The 22,423-nt window shown below is 36.2% G+C and overlaps 1 protein-coding gene across 1 annotated transcript in view; it reads right to left on the reverse strand.

The window, feature by feature from the left end:
- Positions 1-22,423, reverse strand: part of LOC129369604 (protein diaphanous homolog 3-like) — a 147,250-nt gene that overhangs the window by 79,499 nt on the left and 45,328 nt on the right. The window contains exons 18-22 of the mRNA XM_055045118.1: positions 14,585-14,617; positions 13,673-13,768; positions 10,634-10,728; positions 7,726-7,827; positions 3,435-3,674 (exon numbers count right to left, since the gene is read on the reverse strand). Coding sequence (XP_054901093.1) covers positions 3,435-3,674; positions 7,726-7,827; positions 10,634-10,728; positions 13,673-13,768; positions 14,585-14,617 — 566 coding nt within the window. The remainder of the gene's footprint in view (positions 1-3,434; positions 3,675-7,725; positions 7,828-10,633; positions 10,729-13,672; positions 13,769-14,584; positions 14,618-22,423) is intronic.

The following is a 22,423-nucleotide window of genomic DNA, read 5'->3' on the forward strand; positions in this document are numbered from 1 at the left end:
TTTGAACTACTATATTATCTTAATATAGAAAACACTAAAATATTGAACTGAAAAATTCTCCCTCACTTGAGGAGTTGATGAGGAGAAGGATGCAGTCCACCACAGATTAAAATCTTCCATAAATGATCAACTGAGCTGGCAGAGTCTGAAAAAGGCTCACATATGACTCACATTATTTTCATAGTCATCCAATCTTTTTATGACCCCTTGTAACCTTTCATGGGGGCACTGTCATCCTGGAAGAGACCAGTTCGCTCAAGACAGAAAAGTTTCATCAAAGGAAAAATCACTCTGAGGAATTTTATATTGATTTGCACTGACCCTTCCCCCCAGGGGATAAGTGGACCCAAAGCAGGTTGTCATAGAGAAAAAAAACATAAAAAAGATATATGAAAACAGAGGATAATAGAGCAATGAATTTTCCAAACCATAAGGGCCTGGCATTCAAGGTTTTCCTTTGATGTGTCACTGCCATGTATGTGTATAAATTGCCTCCTTTTTAGTTCCTGTTTTCTCTGTCCAAAGAAAAAAGAAAATCACAGTGTGAGAGCTTGTCTTGGCAGACATGTTTGCTGCAGCAGACAAAAGTTGTCAGACTTCCCATGTATCACTTCAATTTCACCCACGACATTAGATGGCAGTATCTGTTGGGTATTATAAGACAAAAAAAGTAATGTCTCAATGCCTGTGTTATAAATGTTAAGTGTTGACAGTGCAATGGATGATTTTATATCTCATACTTATGCAGCAGATGCAATTTCACAATGTGATGACCCCCCTGCACTCGCTGCGTCTCCCTCAACCGCACACAACAATTTTTCAATTTCTCTGATAAATTTCCATCATTGCTCTTTTACAGTCTAATTCCAAGATGCCTCTTAGTATCCCTGCTGTGCATCCCTCCTGTGGAGTGTGTTGCTGTGTATCTCTCTAGGTGATCTATTGGTAGACAGCAGTGTACTCAAACCCGCTGGGTTTAATCATGTTTGCATTATCTCCTCCAATCAAACATTCTCATCTCTCTTTTCATTTCGGTTTTTCCTTGCTTTTTTCTTCCTTCCCTAAAAGCTTCAATGGCTCACTCACAAAAGGTCCCTCTCTGAATTTAGATAGATGGTAAACATAGATGACAATGTAAACATTTTTTTTCTTTTTTCCAGCTGGGCTGGGTGCAATTTCCTTGTGCTGTGAAGTGTGTCACAGTATTAAGTTGTCAAACTCTGGGGGAGGCATGAAGGTGATGCCTTCCTATACATATTGATACATACATACCGAGACATCGACTCACCGTGGTCAGACAACGTCAGCGTGATGAAAAAAGAAATCGACACACTGGAACAGTGGCGCTAAACTAAATGGAAGACATAATCCACAAATAAACCTCTGTTGATTGATTATGTTATTGTTCTGCTAATGTTTCTAGTCCATCAAATATGCAGGAATCCACATTTGGCAAATGCGCTGGTGTTTATATGAGCATAAGCATCCAAGTCTAACAGGGCAAAGAGGTGGCAGTGACAAATGGCTGCGGTGGCTGTTACTGTGGAAACTGCAGCACATGTGCCAACAGCTTTAATGTAACCACTGCAGGAGTTTCTCATCCAAAGATTACACCTTGTTTTTGTCCTCACTATCACACGGGGGATACTTGGTGCTCAGTCTTCATCAAAAAGGTATACCTATAGGCCATGTCTTCATCCATGAAGTGTTTGGTTAGCCCTGAAGGGTGCGTATGCTTTCAGAGGGATCGGACAGCCGCAGCTATCTATTGTGGGCAGAAGAATACAAACTAAACATGGCCTTTATTTTAATGTTTTTTGATAAAAGCCAACTGATACGTAAAAATAGTCTTGTATGTTCACATGGTCTTGCAGGCCTTACTGTGATAAAACAGATGAAAATCAAATCAGTAGGCACAGTCAATTCTTTCACTAATACTGCCTTGCAAAAGCAGCAAAATACTAAGAGCTGTGTATGCCATTATAGAAGAGATATGCAAGACAACATATTTTTGAAAGAAAGCCATTTCCCTTTACAGTTTGCTGCAAGTCATAAAGGGGACACAGCCGCCTTACTAGAGGGTGTTTGGATCAGACAAGACAAAAATGTTACTTTTTTGGCCCATATGTGAAGCACTCTGTTGTGGATGGAAGACAAAATTGTTAAATCTGCAACAGACTTGAGACTGAGGTAGCAGTTCACCTTATACCTGGATCCCCTAAACATACAACGAGGACAACTATGAAATGTAATAGATTAGACTTAACATTCTGCATTAGAATGGCTGGACCAAAATTCAATTGCAAAGGTTTGACCAAACTTGAAAATTGTCCTTCAGCTGTACTGAAAAGAAAACAATTTTTTTCCCCTCCATTTGTATAGTAAAGCTGGTAGGCATATATCAAACGACTTTCAGCTGAAGAATACAGCAGAGTGTGTTTATATAAACTAATAACCTACAGGAAGGATAGAAATGTCATTTGTGCTTTTTATATTTGTAAGTCAGAAAAAAACCCACAAATTGTTCTCCTGCTTTTTAATTTTTGTATTGACAAAAGTAAGGCTTAGTCCAAATGACACCAGAAATTAAATGTTGCAACTTTGATGATGAATATATCAAAGTTAATATATATGACATCAAAAAATTAATTGGTAGGTAAAGTAAAACATGACCTCTACTTGTTATTTGCTGCTTGGTGGTAACTTTTTTTTTAGCTTATGGAAACTTAAGTTGTGCTAATTAATCATTTTGGATTGTCTTGGATTGGTTGTGCCCATTTGCGTGAGACAGGATTTTGTTGGAATCTAGCCCACAACGTTTGCGATCAAAAAGTTGTGGGCTAGATTCAAGAAGCAATTGTGCCCCAGGGCAAGGCGCTTATCTTATGAAATTGCCTAGTTAACTGCATATTATTGCAGGAATGCACTTTTAAGTGCAAATGGGTGAATGTTCCGTCAGTGGTCAGTATCATGTGAAAAGTGGTATTTAAACTTAGCCCAATTACCATTTAATTAGTCCATTTTATTTACTTGACAATATTTTCATTGAGTTACATTTTTTTTCTATTTTCTAATTGTAAACACACTACAAAAATAAACCTTCTTTCACCTTTTTACCAATTTATGATTCTTTTGTAGTCTTACTTCTTTCAAAAGCAAAAGCTGTTTTTCTAAACATATTACAGACTAGAATAAAGTGTGCTGCAGACCAAAAGAGGAGCCAGGCAGTCCATTTTACATAAGGCTCACTTCACGTCTGTCAAATCTTTTGTTATTGCTACTTCAGGTGTGCAGCTGCAAGCACAGCTGTATAAAATCAATATGCAGTATCAGGAGCTTTATTGAACAAGTGTCCCTCATGTTGAACCAGTGTCAATGGGGTAAGAAAGAGCTATGAATGTGGACAAAAAAGATATGTATAGGTCAGTATTTACCTTGCAAAGGGAGCTGAGGTCAAATCCATATGACTGGGCATTTCGAGAGCCTGCATTCATATAATTTCCAAGCAGGAGCACCAGTTCCAGCAGGTGGCCAAAAGCGCGGCTCTTTCTGACCTCTTCACATGCTGCATTTACTGCCAGGATATCTGGTCGCAAGTTGTTTACATGCTCCTCAAACTGGAGTCGGAAAAGGATGTGGCTAAGCCGAGGTCGGAGTCGCTTCATGCTGCTCATCTGTGACAAGAAAATGCATGCATTAATATAAATAGAAAATGGATGCGGAAAATCTGAAGGAAACCAGGAAAAAAAAAACAAGAACCACTTCAGAAAACATACTCAGACCTCAAAATATCTACAATCACATTTTTGCCACTTTCAACATTTAGCCGATCTAATTTAACGCACCTTTATGCAACCTGCATACAGGAAAGTGTTGCTTTGCGGTGGTAATAGATGCTGGCAGTGATTTGATTTTAGTCCCAGGTCTGGTAAGTTAATTGTGGAGTTAGTGTCCATATAGACCAGGCAGTAGAGGGGGTGGAATATACAATAGCCTGCCTTGGATTACCACTCTCACACAATTAGAGAAAATTGAAAAATATTGCATTGGGCCCAAGACCTGGCCACTACAATGATTGTGTACGTGTGTTAGAGATAGCGGGATGTAAGTTCCGATTGTCTAGTTTAAACAACAGCTGGCTGTGCAGTTTGATGTCCCCCATCGAGGGTTTAATTATAGCTAGTGCAATCTTATCAAATAACTATTTTAGAAAGTGACTCCATGAGTGTATGAGACTGTCAAAGCGTTTGTGTGGAAAAAAACAGGGTAGAGAGCAAAACAAAGAAAACTATGTAACAAGATTAAGAATAAAATCACACAAGAAACAAACACGAAGCTAAATGGAATCCTGAGATTGGATGAATAATTTACAAGACACCATCACACCATCAGCAGCTTGAATAGCTTTAAAATAAGAAAGTTAACTTTTGAAAACAAGTGACACAATGTTCTGAATTTCTTTTTTTTTTTTTGAGGAAGAAAACTAACTCATGGACCATAAAATGTAAACATTTCAGAGACATGGAGTTATAACAGACAACATCGACAGAGAAAAAAATAACAAAAAACATTTTGTTATTTCATTTTATTTCAAACATTTTAGTTCTTATGTTCCAACCTGTGAATGATGTGTGTGCATGTTGTAGGTTTTTCTTTTTTGAAATGGTGTAAACAAGATAACAAATCAACATTCGTTTTTCTTAATGAGGCCATGCTCCCCTAAAAAAAAAAAGTATAATTTTTGTCAGCTCTCTTTATTTTCTTTGACTGTCTGTACTGAACAGATTTTCATTTCAAGCAAGCAATGAAATGTGCAACTAGGAATAAACACTGTCTCTCAGATTCTGTCAAGTTAACAGTTGCATATCCACAGTATCCTGAATCCTGTGAATTAGTGCACATAACTATTTTATTTTTATTGAGAGGTTTATATACATTGTTGAAATAATGAAAACTCTTTCTCAATATTTGCAAATTAAGAGATCTTGAGAGATACCATACTGGTAAATTCTTAAAATTTGCAGTACACAAGACGTGAAAGATGAAGATGTCTGTTGTAGCACAAAGTCATTTATTTAGGCCACCTTTTAATAAGAGGAAAAACAATTATCAGCTGTCCAGGAACAGCTTGAAAACACTAAACCTTTGGTTACCTTTCAGGCACAGACTACCGCTCATTTATTTGCGCCCGGCAGGTTAGAGGACATGTTCAGAGTGCTACCACCTGGCCCATCGGACCAGCACCTTTCTGTGCTCCTGGGCCTAATTATTAACAAATTAGCCATAAGGCAGAGGTATGATCTAATCCAAATGAAGATAAGTGTATCTTTCAGCACAATGGAGATGAATGGAGAGCAGCTATAAGTAGAATAATAAGCCCTTTATTCAAGTTTTATACATTTTCTAAGAAAAGCTAGAGTGTAAAACTGCACTGTCAATATTTGAGAGAACAAAGTACAGCAGAATCACAAACACATTTAGGATTTAAAGTTACGATCCAGTATGTTTTTAGGATGGTCCAATCAAGAAAAAATAACTATGTAATGTTTTTTTCTTTTTCTTTCCTTTGTCTTTCAGCAGTAAACAGAGTTCTTTTTTTATTTCTTAAATGGATCTTTATTAACTTCAAAACCTTAAAGTGCAAAGCTTAGAACTTTATGGAAATGTGGTTAATATCTGGAATATCCATTATATCTCTAGGACATGTCTCACATTATTCTGAACAATGCTTTTGTGGAGCTCAAATGGTATTAACATTCTGGAAATCAACATAATCATCAGACTTGGCTGCTGGTTTATAACTTCCAGCCTTCCATTTCCCTACTCTTCTCATCTGACACTGCTTTGTGGTTCGTCTCTTCTGAGCTGTAGAAACAGTAAACATCCTTTATTGTTGCTACTTGGTAGAGAATACAGAGGGAATCCTGCAACATTTCTACAAACACATAAAAAGAAAGAAGGTCTGCAAAGTCATATTTCAAGTGACTGCACTAATTTGTGTTTTTGTGTTTTTAGCTTTTTTGCACTAGTCTTTTTTTTTTTTTTTTTTTTTTACCATTTTAAAATAAAGCAATCAGAGTTCTTTTTGACGTCCTGACTCCAGAGAGAGTCTGTTCCTCATCAATCCCACTTAACTCTAAGGACTGTTCTTAAAAATCCCCAAAAGGTGAAATAATGCATACTGCTTTTGCAAAGTTTTTAGCCACATGTTTTCTTCCACTTTATTTTCTGAGAGCATGCCTGCATGTAGCCATAATTAAACAGCAAGCTTCATGAGTGAACCTCTGAGTGTTAGTCATCCTTGTGGAGGGAGTCTGCTGGACACCAATGTTCCCTGTGACTCTTGAAACATAAAATGGGCACGGAATAATATGCTTGTATTAATGTCCTGTTTTTATTGGTGTAAGAGTATTATGTTTTAACTTCCAGAGAAAATTATTTTAGTTCTTCCTTAGGTGTGGACCAGAGTCATCAATATTAACATAAACACAAATAAACATTTGCAGCATATGTATGAGTAAATGTAAAATACAGGTGTCCCTATCTGAACTGAAGTACTGGAATAAATTACCTTTTCAATTGTATTCTACTGTATTGAGAAACACTTGAATTTTATACAGGAGTCTGCTGTATCAGTAGCTCAAAATTATGCATGAAATTTGATGCAAGAAATGAAAATTGAAAAAGAGTTTTACCTATTGTTGACTTTTTGGCACTAAACCATATTGCAGTTTTTTTATTATTTAAGATTTTAAACTTTCTGCACAAAGATATATGTGTGCACAGCAATTTTGACAATGTGCTTCTCTGAACAGGCATAATTAAAAATACAGGAGACCTCAATTAAAGTGTGAGGGAAAATGTACTGAAAATAAAGACTGTAAAATGTACATCATTATTTTTTAATATAGCTTTTTTTAAGGTGAAACCACAACTTGCTTTGGGCCTACACAGTCACGGTAAACAGGATTTACCTGGTTCAATTTTGCAAGGTTTACAATAAAAGGTGTTCTAAACACTTCATCTCCTCCGTCCTGTCAATCAACCTAATATCTTTTCTATTTGAATCCCAAACATAGATAATAAAGTAGATTGTCAGATGTTTTTGTCACCAGCTAAGTTGTTATAAACACAAAACCCACAAAGCTCAGAACACCCTTTAAGAATAAATCTGAATAAACCTCCTTTGGAACGTCTTTAGAAAATGATGCAGACATAATAGGGTAGCAAGTGCTGCTCTTTAATGTGCATAAATTAGTTCGCAGGTGTCCTAGTTATCTTCCTACCTCTTAAAATGATACAATTTTAAAAAGCCTTGAATTATGTTAATCACATGAACGCACTCAGTGTGTGCCTGTGCGTGTATTAGTGTTTTCATAGAGACAGAGAAAGAAATGCAAATACAAGACAAGTTTAGATAACCATAAAATTAATGAAGTAACAAACATGGTTGCTATATCTATGCAGCCGGTTATGTTCCGTTTAACTATTCTGTTCATGCTACACTTAATTTGCACTATGCGATAAAGAAAAAAGTAGAGGTTCTGAATCATCAAAATACTATAGTGTAACATAATGCCAGGGTTTTTGCATTTTGTCTTTATATTATAAAGGCAAAAATGGTATGCTCTACTTGTGCATGTGATTAAAGCAATAGCCATTTACTCCAAGTTGGGCTGACAGTTTTTTGTGTGTATGCGAGTGTGCGTGCATTAGTGTACTCACCACAACCCCGAACTGCTCAGGCTCTGACAAATTAGAGTACTCGTTTTTGTACTTGGCCAAAGCATTCAGCTGTTCCTGCTCTGGGAGGTGCTTTACAAGGTTCTGCAAACAGTGTGAAAAAGAGAGATGAAAGAAATGAAAGCACCAATAAACATGATACCAGACATGATTAAATTCAGTAAAGAGGACATGGTGTCTTGTTAAACACTAATTATTGCTTTGACATTTGAACTTTGCTTTGAATTTAAAGCATTTCACTAAGTACAGAAGTGTCATCTGAATTTTTAAAAAAATAAAATGAATGCCACCAGTCAAGCTGAAAAGCAATGTATATTTTTCAGCTTCCCATTCAAATTAAGAATCTTTTACTAAAGAACAGGGTGTAGATGATTAATATACTTTTGGTTTGAATAACACAATTGCTTTGTTAGTTGTCCGTTTTGACAAGAAAATGCTATTTACATATTCTTGTAGTAAATATGCTTCAGTTCACCTTTGATGAATATTGTTGATGTGCACCCAACATTTGCAGTCTTGCATAAAGAAATTGTTCTGGTGCCTGGAGTCAAATAAAATAAAGGCTTGTCTATTATTAAAAGTTATTTTATTGATGTGCCATAACTGAAATTGCCTTAATGACTATTAATTGATCAAATTAATTATTCAATGTATGCCTCTGTAGCTGAGGTTTGTTTTTATTTGTTTCCACTCAGTCTGCACTTTTGACAGCAACACAATCTGAAACCTTCAGAAGCATTCATTAACCTCAGTGTTTGGTACAAAAATAGTCAGCCAAAAACCCAATAAAAAAGTTAATTCACCAAACTGTTTTTAATCTGTTTTGCACAGAGTTCTTAGTCTTTTTTTTTCCTCTCATGTGTCCCATACATTTTGAAATTATCTTATATTAACCTTTTCTTAGTTGCATAAATTAAATAAAATCCAATTAAACAAAGAAGAAGAAAAAAAAACATTTATAAAAATTACAATTCCATGTTTGTGTCACATGGTAACTTAAGAATAATAAAATAAGTTTCCAATGTGACAATACATTTTTGGCTATAAGCAAGATACACCAGTAATAAAAGAAACACAACTAATTAAAAGTACATGCGAAAATACAGATTTGTTAACATGATAAAAATGTATGCACTGTTGCTCCGTCAGGCCCCAGTGTTGTTTTGCTCATACCCTTCTGATAGAAGTAGCCAAGTGTTGTTCTGCAGGGTTCAGTGTTGGGACATATACATTCTCCCCTTTTGAAATGCAATTCAAACATTTTCTGATGGTTTCTATATTTCCTTTTCTTGTGAAAGACTGAGTCCTAACCAAAAACCCAATTGACCCAGAAAGACTTCTGGAGAGTTCAGTTTGCCAACCTACAATCAAGTAGCACCTTGAGGCATACGCTTATTTTTTCTGTAAACCTAAAAATTCCTGAGTTGTTACTTTGTCTATGGAGCATCATCTTAAGACAATTAATAGACCTGCTTCTTCTAACAGAGAAGTATCTCTATATTACCACAGTGTTTAATCAGTTTCAAAAGTTGTGAATGTGCATTTCACCCACACACACATTAAGCATTGAGCTTATAAGCGTAATGCGGAAGTTTTAACTTGTGAGTGAAACTATAAATCGTGAGAGGAAATTTATGCACTGTGAACGACAAAGTAGTATCTATGTGAACAAAAAGAATCTGTGTAAGTGACTTCCAACCAAGCCGTACACACAAACTTGCAATCTCGTTACAGCATAATAAACATAATAATTGACAGCTAAATATAAGCAAACCCCTCCCACTGTGGAGGACGCAGAAATTCTAACATGTATTTACAGATATTCAAAACTCTGAATGAATTACTCTTCTCCTGCTAAAACTTCAGAAGCAACATATCTTAATGCAGAGCTGACAAAAAGGTTTTTCAGCATACATATCAGCATACATAACATGAACTCAAATGAAATAAATAAATTATATTGTTCCTGCTAAAACATAATTTTAGGTTCTGAGCAGGAACTTAAGAATTTTATTAAAAGAAATTCAAAGCATTTTCAGATCAGTTACTGTTAAAAAAATAAATAAATTACTCAGTGCTAAACTTTAATACTTATAATGGCTTATCAAAAGCCAAACTACCTTCCTGTTTCTGTTTTAGAACAACCTCATGACATCTCTCTAAATATACCTTGTTTTTAAGTCCACAAGTGTTGAATAATCATCTCCTGATGCTTTACTTCTGGAGAGTTCATTAAAAAAAGGAAAACCCAAAAGAGGAGCATAACGCAGAAATGTGACCGCAAACTGCAACACGACTGTGGATATTGTGACCCATCTCACCCCCCCTGCTAATTAGGCTTCTAAGAGAAGGACAGAAAGATAAACTAACAGATTAAAGTATCGATGAGAAAAAGTACAGAAATTGAAATAAAGTGTTTATACATATGACAATCAAAACGCATGCTCACAGTAAAATAGTAAAGCAAAACAAAAAATAAAGGATAATATTAATCAGCCATGGTAAAAAATCTCCAATACATGTTTTCAATTAGTTAATTTACAAACTAATTGCCTGGTAGTACAATCAGGGTGTACTTTATATCTTGAGCGATCCCATATTTTAGCCTTAAGCTGCACTGTTTTAAGGTTGACAACTAATGAAGACGACAACAAGAGTTAGGGCATGAACCTGTGTAGCTGTGTAGGAGAAGAGCAGCACAAGAAATCCAATTCCAGCCTCAGGTATGTAGTTGTATATTGTCGGATGAGTTACTTTCCAATATTCTTTCCATCTCACAGTTGAGTATGACTAGATTTACTGTAGGCGGGTCAACAAATCCTTGCACTCATGATGCATAAAAAGCTGAGGCTTCAAACATTTTTGTAACTTTATGCAAAGCCTGTCCTACCTGGATCATGGGTTCAGTGAGCTGATCCTCATCCACCTCCACGATCATGCGACGTATTTCCTGATAAGGCATGCGGTAGGAACCCAAGAAGATCGCTAGTGAAAGAGAAAGAAAATAAAACAAATTACTTTTACATATATTGGAATGATTCACAACTGTTTATTAGACAAGTTTCATACAACGTAAGAAATGAAACAACAGAAACAGAAAAAAGAATAAAGGAATAGGAAACAAAAGAAATCCAGCACACACTAAAAGAACACATTAAGTAAATGAAGTAGAAAGCAAAGAGAAATCCAATTAAAGCTGCATCAATGCATGCATCCATGAGACAAAGCTTTTATCAAGTGTCTAATTTTTAAAAATCTTGGCTATATTCAATACTAACTGTGTGATAAGAAATGGAATGAGCAATGGTTTATATCAGGATAGATAATTATTCTAGCTCTAAGAATTAAAAAAAGAAAACATAAACCTCAGCCAGATTAAGCTTTTTCAAAACAAACAAACAAAAAAAAAAAAAAACAAATACAAAGATGCTAGTATGTTTGTATTTGGGTGAAGTGTAAATAAATTCACATATTTAACTTCAAAAGACATACAGCTGAGCCGATACTGTTGCTTCAATAAAGAATCTGAATATAGGGTGCCCATCCCCAGTTTCCTAGTTGACATATTACTTCTTAATTACAACATAACAGCTCAGTGTTTTGATTAATGTGTTTACGGTCTTGTTTTTCCAACTACTGTCATTTTTACTGTCTGAACTTGTGGGAAAAAAAAATACAATTCATTAGGAAGAATTTAACTAAAACTGAACAGTGAAGCACAACTCAATCAATAAAAGAGAAAAACTGAGTCACATACTCATTATCAACTTCAGTCAAGCCTTTTAAACCCTTTGCCTACTGTGGTGAAAAACATACTGTAAACCTGCCCACTCTCCCCGTTTTTTTTCCCTTCTTTTTTCTGCTCTATAATTTCTACTGCATGATTTATCACTGTTACTGGGCTGATTAGTCCCATTTTCTTTTAATACATGAAACAAAGGTCACAGCTCCCCTCTATATAAGCCAATGAGGTGCAAAGATCCGAGAGTGCTTAAGAGATCAGCAGGATTCTCATTAATGCCGGGTGCTTTTAAACGATCATTTTAGGGCCAAGCATACATGTGCGAATGCATATGCGTGTGAAAAAGTGAGAGAGAGAAAAACAGAAAGGGAGAGAGAGACAATAAGATGGAGAGACACAGAGAGAGAAAGAAAAAGGAGACAGATCTATGATATTATGTGCCACAGCATTTTTTTCCTCCCTAATGGATCCTTAACATTGTTAATTAGCTTTGTGTGAAGAGATGAGTCAGAAGTATCAACAGCCAGGTTCACATTAAGTGCCACCTTAATGTGAACAAGCAAATCAAGGCAACAAGCTATGGCAACAAGCAAAGGGATGAGAAAAAGGGCAAAAGTTTGGGCACCCCTGCTAAAAGCATCTGTTCCTATGGATAATATAGTGAGTTTATTATTAAATGGTCATCAAAAGTACATCAAACTCAGGATGCAATTTTCTTCTTTGGAAATTTTAAATTGATTTGTGTTTTGCTCTAATTATGTGATACTTCCTAACCAGAAGAGGAAATTATCACCGATCACTGGCCAAATAAATTTATATCCAAGGAAGCTGAAAGTGGGCTCACAATTTGAACAGGAGAAGAGTGTCAACTTTTTACACCAACTCACCAGGGAGCACAATGTACCTGACCTGCAGCTAGACTACTGCACAAAAGAAAAAAAAAACACAAAGCCTTTTGAAGTTAATGAGGTGCTCATATGATGAAAGGTGACACCAACTTGCCTCAGTGGACATTTTGCCCCTTCTGTGTTTTTTGTTTGTTTATTTTTTGTGGGTTTTTTTGTCTTGCAATTTTTGTTCTTTTTTTATATTTCATATTTGAAAACTAATAACTTAGTTATTAGATAAATTCTTGATAATCTATTATTTATTTACTTATAATTGATAATTGACTCAAATTCTCTTTGCCAGAGTCAGATGGCTCCCATTGTCCATCTGAACCAAAGTCAGTGGAAATATGGTCAAAGAATAAAATCTTGAAAAAATAATCAGCATGTAAATTAAATTGTACACAAACTTCATTTTTAATACAGTCTTGCTAGCATAATACTGAAGTAGACGTAGATGGTATTTTGTCATACTGTATTTATTTTACAAAATAGTTCTTTGCAGCAAAGAACTATTCTGGTGAGTAAGAATAAATTACCAGAAGAGCTTTCTCCTAACCCCAACCCTACCTCTACGAAGAGTTTCTGATAAAAAGATATTGTTGGTAAAACGGTTTTATATAAAATATGTAAAAAGATCATATACAATATGCATTTTAAGACATTTTCTTTCATATTCTCTATTAATTGTTTCATTCAGACTCAAGTGTGAAAATTAGAGAGGATCAAGGGTCGTTTTCAGTGATTCGTCTGAAGTAGTGAGATTTCTTCTGCTTTGTCTTCTGAGTACATACCTATGATAGTTTAAAATACTGAAAAGATTGTAGTTGTAAAGGGAAACTGTAACCTGTGTTTCTTCACTAAACATTTATAGGCAGATCTACTGTACCTTTGCTTTTGCAATTGCATAAATATGCAGATGTGCACTCAAGTGACCAATACACAAAAAATGACAAAAACTTAAAAAGCTCTTCAACATAAACTGCACAAAATCAACTAAAGCACTTTTATATGCCTTGTTAAGAGCATTTACAAGTTGTGACACTTGTTTAAGCTTGTATCAGTTAAGTGCTGAGTGCACCTTAGCTTTTCTTGTGCTTTATTTATATTCTAAACCTGCATAAATGATTGAGTAACCCATTCTGTGCCAAGTTATTTAAAATTGCATCAAAATTCAAAAGTACAAGAAGAATCAAAAGAGGGATAAGAGCATCCAAAAGGCCTGCAACACTTGAAGTTTTGAAGGCTCGTATAAATGTAAATCAAGGGAGAAGTGGCCTGAAAGGAAAAGGATACTTACAGAGATTCTGTGCAATCTTGGGATCGAGCACCTTGAGCTCTTTAATCCTCTTCTTTATGGATTTCTTTTCCTCAAGATCCTCTTCCTCCTTTTTAGCTGATGAAGAAAAAAATACAGAAATGTTACTAAAAGCAAAATTGTGGATGTAATAGAAGGAAAATAAGTTAATACTAGAGGATATCCTGGTTGGTGTTGTCTAGAGCCACAAAGACCAGAACATACAAAGAAAAATGTCTCTTTCACTTACACCTCTTTAATCTAGGTTTCAGTAATACTTTGGACAGAGCTAAACTGATTTTCATCAATTTGTTTAATATTGAATAGGATATGAGAATTTCCTTGCGGCAATTGTTGGGGTTAAATAGGTTGTGGATGTTTTTTTTTTTTTTTTTTGAGAGAGGAGAACTTTTACATGTTTGCTAAATCATCTCTCTATTGACCAGGAAGTGTAAAATTTAGATTTGAGCAAATACAAAAAAAAAAAAAAAAACATACCCTCTCAAGTCACGCTTACAAGGAGGAAGTCCTGGATGCTTTTAATTACCTAAGACACCAGATTAAAAGAACCAAACGTGCAACCCTTGGAGTATGCCGGGTAAATGTCTGATGCTGTAATCATCAAGAGTGTGTGCTGAAAAGAGAGGAGCGGATAGTGGAATATAAAAGAGGGGAACATCGTCTAGGAACACAGGGGTTAATCCGCAGGAAAAGGTATGCCTGCTGTTCCATGTGGTCTTGTTCTCCTTTAAGAAATCCTGTATCCAATTAAAAAGTGAAGAGGGATACTTGGAGCTCCCACATGATGGAGACTAGTAGCATGAGCACAAATATGCACACTTACAGCAGGCTCACCATGGACAAAAACAAAGAAAAACAAACAGAACCACACACTGAGTAATTACTTAGACTTACGTGGCTCCTCCTTGACTACATTCTCCTCACAATCTTTGTGTGAGCAGGAAAAGAGAGATGTCGAAGCAGGACAATAAAAGAAAAAGTGCAATATAAAGCAAAGAGCAGAAAGAATGAAGACATAAAAATGCATCATAAGATTGTAGCATAAAATACAGACACTACAGTAAGGAGATAACTACTTTGGCATATAAATTTGAAATGAAGTAGTTTCTGAGGGCCAATTACCAGAGAACTGCAGCAAACATTAGAAAATAGAAAGATACTTGCAAAAGTTGCACTAGAAACATATATTTAAAGACAACTAGAATTTGGACAGCACTGAAAATTTATTTTGCAAACTTTACTGAAAGATTTGGTCAAAAATAAAATGATGTAATACGTCTGTCAAGCTGCAGGAAATTACTCCCAAACATAAAAAGAAAATTGAGCCCATTGTTACAGTGAAACCAAAACAAGGTCATACAAGTTCAATATTTGTAATTTTTGGGGTACAACTCTTCTCCACAAGATTTTTAAGAATAAACTTTGTTAGAAACTTAAAGTATAAAGCAAGAAATAGCATCTGTTTTTAATGGGGTAGCAATTCATGCAGCTTGAACTTAATCACTGAAAAAGAAAAAAAAATATCAGTGAAAACATATTGATATACAAGGTTAAATAATTATTTTGCAATACATCTGTCAAACACTGCATGTTCATCCTATATGATACCAATCATAACTTCCCTCACATTCCTGGTTCTTATGTGCGCTTAACATTCAACGATGCAGGCCGAATTGCCTTTCAGTTTCTTAATAAATTTGTGGCGAGACAGCTCTTGCTCGGGAAAACATGAAAGTGAATCATGACAAAATTTTAAGACTTACAACCTAAATTAAATAATAAATCCAAGAACTAAATTATTCACTCAGAGAAATATAATCTTGTATTTGGTGCTATTGGGCTTTTTAATGCAGTGCGTAGACAGACTTCTGCTTACTTCTTTAAGATGCTGTGTCAATCTGATTTTTAAAACTTGAAGCCTGGTGAAACCTCATTAAACCTCGCACATAACACATATTTTTAAAATGTACTTTAAATCTCTCTGCCTCATAGATATACAGTTGTTTGTAAAAGTATGCAGACCTCTTAAATATTTACATTTGTGAGAAATGCAAATTTTATTTTATTTTATTGTGATTTTACATGACAGACCAACACAAAGTTTTGTGGAATTCCCCTGTTAGTCAAATACCCTAACAAAATTATAGATCAAGTAACTGCCTTCAGAAGTCACTTAAAGTTAGTTTCGATGAGAGTGTTTTGTAAAAGGTATAGAAATTTCATATTGTACATTACAGCTGGAATACACCAGTCAGGTCACAAATGGACATTTGAAGAAGCTTAAAGATTGTTTATACTACAAAATAATATTGTAAATGCTGAGTCAAACACTGCTAAATAGAAGGAAAAAAAATAGAGGAATCAGCTGCAAGTCAGGCTGGAAGAGATTAAACCATCAGTCAATAGTAGTGTGGAGGAGCTGCAGAAACTCACAGCTAGGGTTGGACAATCTGAGGATAGAATGACTATTTGTTGTGTGCCATATAAATGTGGCTTCTCTGGAATGGAGTTCCATATAAGAAAGCTATTGTTGAATAGGGAAGTCATGTTTATAGTTTACAAGAGGCGATGCAGAGAAACCAGCAAATTTATGGAAGAGGACACACTGGTCAGGAGAGACTTAAATTTATTTATTTTCTTCCAACTAACATAATCCTATAAATAATTCTTAACAGAGAAGAAAAGCATTTAGAAACTGGGGTGTAAGTTCACCTTCCAACAGGATAAAACAGTCAGAAATATAATAGAAGAGTTTAGAGAGGTGCAGTACAAACTCATAAAGTTGAGAATATGATGCAAGCCTTGAAAGTTGCTGTTCACAGACTTTACCCAGTCTGTTGAAGCTTCAGTTAATTTGCAGAGTCATAGATTTTAGTCCAAAGAAGAGCAAAGTCATGAACTAATTTAAGTGTAATGTCTGAAAACTCTTTTTTTTCTCATAATCACAACTGTGCCCCTTTTGTTTTGGCCTGCAAGATACATTCCCAGAGAAATGTATTGGCATTAGTGGAAACGATGTGACAAAATGTGGAACTGTGCTACATCCATTTGGTTTAAGAGATACCGACAAGATGCAAATCGCATCACCCACATAGACTCAGTCTACATCACCCCAGTTGTTATCAGTTAAATTGCCTAATTAGATTGGCCCTTTCCAACTACACCCCCCAACCTCCCTGGCTTGAGAACGGGTCCTCTTCAGGGAAATCCACTCATTATATATCAGCCAATTAACGTGTCCTGCTGGAGGTCGAAGGTCACTGGTTAATCAATCAAAGAGAGAGCAGATAGCTGCAATTATCAGATTGCGCCATCACCCGGGAAGTATGGGAAGATAAGGATACTCTTCTGAGAGCTGAGCAGTGGGGAGTCTGTCACAAAAGACATTTGGCAAAAGCAGGAAAGAAGAAGCACTTACAGGAAAGATATAAAAAGCTAGAGAGAAGCAATGATGGATGTGCATTCCTTTCCACAAAAGGAAGGTTTCTGAGTGTCTGACTAAAACCAATTAGAATGAGGAAGCAGGAATCGGCAAAAGTGAAGCTAAAGCTGTCTGTTAAAGACACAACACCAACATAATGCATCTAAATTGGGCTATTTCTGCTGCATCAGCATTCAGAACTTCTTAATATTTTAGGTCACGCCCCAATTTAGGTTATGGCCACTCCTGTGATTAATGTCAACTCAGAGATTAGAATGGGTAAAAATTTTAAAGAACATAAAGGCTGCAGCTACTTACTGTGCTTCACTTGAGGAACAGTAAAGTATCTACTCCCACAGTAGAAAACATTAAAATAATCCACCAACTGCATAACTGCCCATCCCCACTAAGCATTTTTATAAATGTTCCCGTCAAAAACATTGATGGTTAAACAAGAAAGGAGAAGATTTAAAATTTTCTCAGAAAAAGCAAAGGAATGTTTAGTGGCTAGATCAACTGGGGACGCAAGCAGATTTTTTTTTTTTTTTTCTTTAAAAAGTTATCTAGACTTCTCACTTGTGGTAATTTTTCTGTTTGGTTTTGATTTTTATCTCTGTCACAGTTTAAAGGCACTTGACAACATGTAACACAGCGCACACACCCGCTTCCCAAACAGCAGTCCTTCCCACAAGGCAGTATCAGTGAATTCCGCCATCAAAGCACTAAAGGGAGTGGTGGATGAAATAAAACTGCTGTGAAAGAGCATGACTGATGCTGTACATGACAGACGGGCCTCAGAGACAAGCGAGTAACACCTCAAATTCAACCCCCCGTCCAACTACCCCCCTATCCCAGCCTACACACGCACACACAAATCTCCTCCCTTCGTCTTCGGCCCTTTCCACTCACACTACCACTTCATCTTATCACAGCGGATTTCTAATCAGAGGAAGCGCCTTACTGGAACTGGCCTGGTTCTGACACATACATGCAGACACACTCACAGAAAATCTAATTTAGGTATTTTGCATAGGAAACGTAAAGAATTGATTAAAGTAAACAATTTACAAAATTTTAATTGATAATCATTTTACCTTAAGTGACTCTATGCTTAAAATCACAAATATATAAAACTACACAAATTGACTATTTTATAGTTAATGTTGGACTGGAAATGTGTCCAGCCTGGGTTTAAATATACATGCATATATATATTTTTTTATTATCTGTATGTCTTAACATCTAAATTTCACCTCTGTGGAACTAAAAAGGAATTTTTTTTATTAGATTCCAACACTATTGTTTTCTGGGGTCTCATGCCATCTCCCTGCAATGAGTGAGACCTGATTTACCAAATAGGAACCCTTTTTAATAATGCTCTGGTGTTCCCTGAAATCAAACTGTACCTCGTCTCTTACCATCATTTCAATTCCAGAAAGTAACTAATCAAGAGACAGAAATTCCAAAACTGAAAAAGAATGACATATGCTACTAAGTCTGAATAACCTCTCAATTAGTATATATCAGTCTTTTATTTCACATTTTGCTCCTTGTAGCACTGAAAATGGCATTCTTGTAGCATGGCATTTTCATGCAATACTTGATGAAAATGGCATCAAGTACTGCATTTTTCAGAAGCGGTGTAACAAGGTTGAAATTGTAATACTGTGAAAACCTAGAATTGAGCAACTTTCAAACATATTTTTCATCTAGGAACAAAGCCACTGATTTTGCAATGAAGAACCATGGTCAGTTATGTGAGGTCAACTATTTTCAGGGTTAGCAAACAAATACAAAATTGCCTTGAAGACTGCAATTTCACCAGAGATTTTAAAAAAGGCTTTGCAAGGAATTACAAGCATACAACTAAAAATATTAGTTATTTAATATGTATCCATTCATGTACATTTTCTCAACTCATACAAACGAGATCTCAAACAAGGTTTGAGATATATTTTAAATAAAGTACTCAATCTCCAAATAACATCAATATAAAAAAAAATAAAAGGAAGCATCCAAAGGAGGAACTTTGTCCTCATTGTATTTTGACATCCTTTACTAATCTGGTTCTACCAAGCTCCACTTTTCCACTTCAAATCAGAACTGCAAGGTTGAGAATCATTTTATGATCTGGATTTTCAATTGGCAAATTTATAAGATAATTCGTGTATCTCTTCCATTCATAGCACAGAAAATATAACAGCTACTTTTTGGGGGTGAAGTCAGTTCAAAGGTAAAAGGCTGCAACATCATTATTCTCCTAGTTTAAATGTTGGCAATCTGCATCTATTAACACTGCAACACATAGCAGCCAGCGACTGTTGCCTTTGGCGTTAGTACTTGGGTCAAATCGGTCAAATGCACTTTTGTGGCAAGCAAGAGATCAAAAGTGTGTGTATGCATATTTAGTCCTCAGTTTTATTTTTGGTCTGTGTCTTACTTTTTATTTTGCTGAAGCTGCTATAGCTAAACACATGACACAACCATCTCTGCCAGAAAGGCAAACAAGCACACAGCAAAGAAAGACTGAGAGGGCACCTGTCATCAAAGGGTAATTTAATTATTGTGTTGGTTCTAATAACTAATCAAGGTAGTCATGCAGGTAAGGTTTAAATCATCACAGTTAAGGGAGGCTCATAAATTATCTTGCCAGGTCAATTTCTAAGGCCTCACAATTGAATCGGCAAACCCTCACATACACACTTAGACACAGATCAGTACCTTCAGAGGACATTACAGAGTTATGACGACAGACTCACAGCAAGCCAAACCTTTAAATTAAACTTATATATACTTATAAATTAGAATATTCTTTGCAATTAGGCTGCAAGCAGATTTAGCTCTCCATAAGATGAGCTATACCTGGAATACACACATATTTATATTTACACACACACACACTGTTGCCTGCAGCAAAATTCACTTCCAGACATCAGATGCACAGAAGGGGGCTGCTTGCAGCAAGTGAACAAATCCAGCGCTCCGACAAATATGTCAAGTCTACAGTCAACAGAGTGGAGAAGAATAGTCAGACAGGCTGCACAATTTGACTGTTGACTCGCTGTATGGTTCAAATTCCACTAAGCCCTGAACTTCAGTCAGTCTGACAGAAGTACAAGAAAGCACAGGAGACATCAAACGGACGTCCACCTGTTACTTGAGCTCTACATACCTGCCCTAACGTCTTCTCGCTGCCTTATCACAACACACAGCTCGGTACGCACAGCCATGCGAGAACGGCTGCAATTGTCTTATTTGCACATGGAGCATCCTCCCCCATCAGCTGTGCTAGCACCAGCAAAAGTGAGACAGCGAGGGAGATCAGAGTAATGAAGTGAAGGAGCTGTGTTGTGAGTGAGCTAATCAAAGTGAACCATGCAGGGCCACCTCTCCCTGTGATCAAGACTAGATGACCCAGGGCCATAATTAGTCTGAGACTTTCATTCTGATAGCAGCAAATTAACAGACTTCATTAGGCTTTTTTTCCCCTCCTCTCTCCATCTATTCCTGCTGCACCAAGATCACTAAAAGTACTTGTGTGTCAGCACTAACATCTACAACATCACAGTCATTTTTGTTTTCTTTTTATAAAGAGAAAAAAATCTATCCCACTGAGAGAACAAGTAAGTATACTCTTTTACAAAATACATTTGCAAATCTTGACTGAAGTTCACTGACACAATAAGATTCATGACTGATTAGAAGCTTGTTAATCAGTGTGTGTTGGCCTGTGGGTATGAATTTCACCAGGAATTTTATTCTCAGTGGAATAGTGCCCTCTATAGGACTCCTGAAGATGCACCATTGCCCCCTTAATATGTTTGTGTATGTCTGTAAGGTAAATGAGTATTTTCAGACAGCTGTCATATCAGTTTTGAAGCATTGTTATCTCAATTTCGTTTCACAGTGACAACACGTGTGTGATCTTAACAGTTGTTAAGCACACCCTAACAGTTCCCAAGTCATTCAGTGGACTGATGACAGCCTAAATCATTCATCACTGAAGTAATTTGTTGTTCTTTCCCCCCCTTCTCTCCTCATGCTCCAACAAACATGTCGACACCCACCCCTTTAACACCCCCTCCCACACTGCGTACACAAACTTGCATTGCACATGAAAAATCACAGTAAAATATAAAGTCGCAAAGGCAAATATGCTTTTTACGAGTCCTCCCATTACCTTAGTGATACGAGGACACAGAAAAACAAAGCAGGATCAAATTGAAGTGCTGATGCCTGAAACACTGAGGCAGAACAAGAAAAAGAAAATATAGGAGTAAAAAAAATAAAAAATAGGGGGGGAAAGCATGACAAGGTTAACAACGCAGGGGAAAAAACAAAAATGGGAGCGAATAGCTTGTGAGGACTGAGTGTTTGAGGCAAAACTGGTGACATTTTCAAGCATTTCAAGACAATGTTAAAAGGTGCAGGTAATTGGTGTGTAAGGCCCACTGAAGTGCTGTCAAAGCAACATAAAAGCAATTTGGCATAGTTGTGCTATGTACACATTTTAATATATGCTGAACAGGAATATAATGGGATGGACATCATTTAAAGACTGCCATGTTTGCAATGTGTGCATTACGTGATCAGACCTTCCCTTTCAGCAGCGACATGAAAAGCCTTTAATGATTTTTGCATTTGATGATATGTGTCATAATGGCACAGATTTTCTGAGCCACACACAAAAACTCATTATAGAACTAATGGTGCTCTTCAAAATGTCAAAGTAAAAAACATGAAGTGAATGGGAGGGTAAAAGAAAAAAAAAAAAGCAAAGAAGAAAAAGACAGACTTGCAGGAGAGAAAGTCCATTTGATCAGAGCCGATATGTACCCGTAGAGAAATACTAACTGCAAGACAGCGTGAGACAGATATCCTGCTGCTATCCTCTGATACAAAGTGTTTCATAACAAACTGCATTTGCAGTCTTATGTCCTTTTAGAGGCTAATTCTATCTCCTAACCTCAGTAATCTGACCACATTTCAAAGTCCTCCTGTGTCAACATATATTTTTCCTTTTTACTTTAATAAAATCCAGCAGAAACGAGGAAAGTAATAAGGTGTCTTAGGTTTTGCACTTAAGACAAATTGAGGGTAAATGAGAATGTAATAACTTCACTTGCTAAAGCCACTTGGAGGTATTTAGTTTAAACAAGGCCACCTACGACCACTTTATTCTTGTCATTTCATCCCCACCTTCTCTGATGTTCAATCCACCATAATTCCTACGACGGTGTCCACCAACCTCTTCTCAGCTGCTTTTGTCTCATTGTAATTCAAAAGCTTATCAAGTTCTGCACACAGCAGAC

This window comes from Poeciliopsis prolifica, unplaced genomic scaffold (genome assembly GCF_027474105.1).
Source record: "Poeciliopsis prolifica strain line A6 unplaced genomic scaffold, Auburn_PproV2 SCAFFOLD021, whole genome shotgun sequence".
NCBI classification, from domain to species: Eukaryota; Metazoa; Chordata; class Actinopteri; order Cyprinodontiformes; family Poeciliidae; genus Poeciliopsis; species Poeciliopsis prolifica.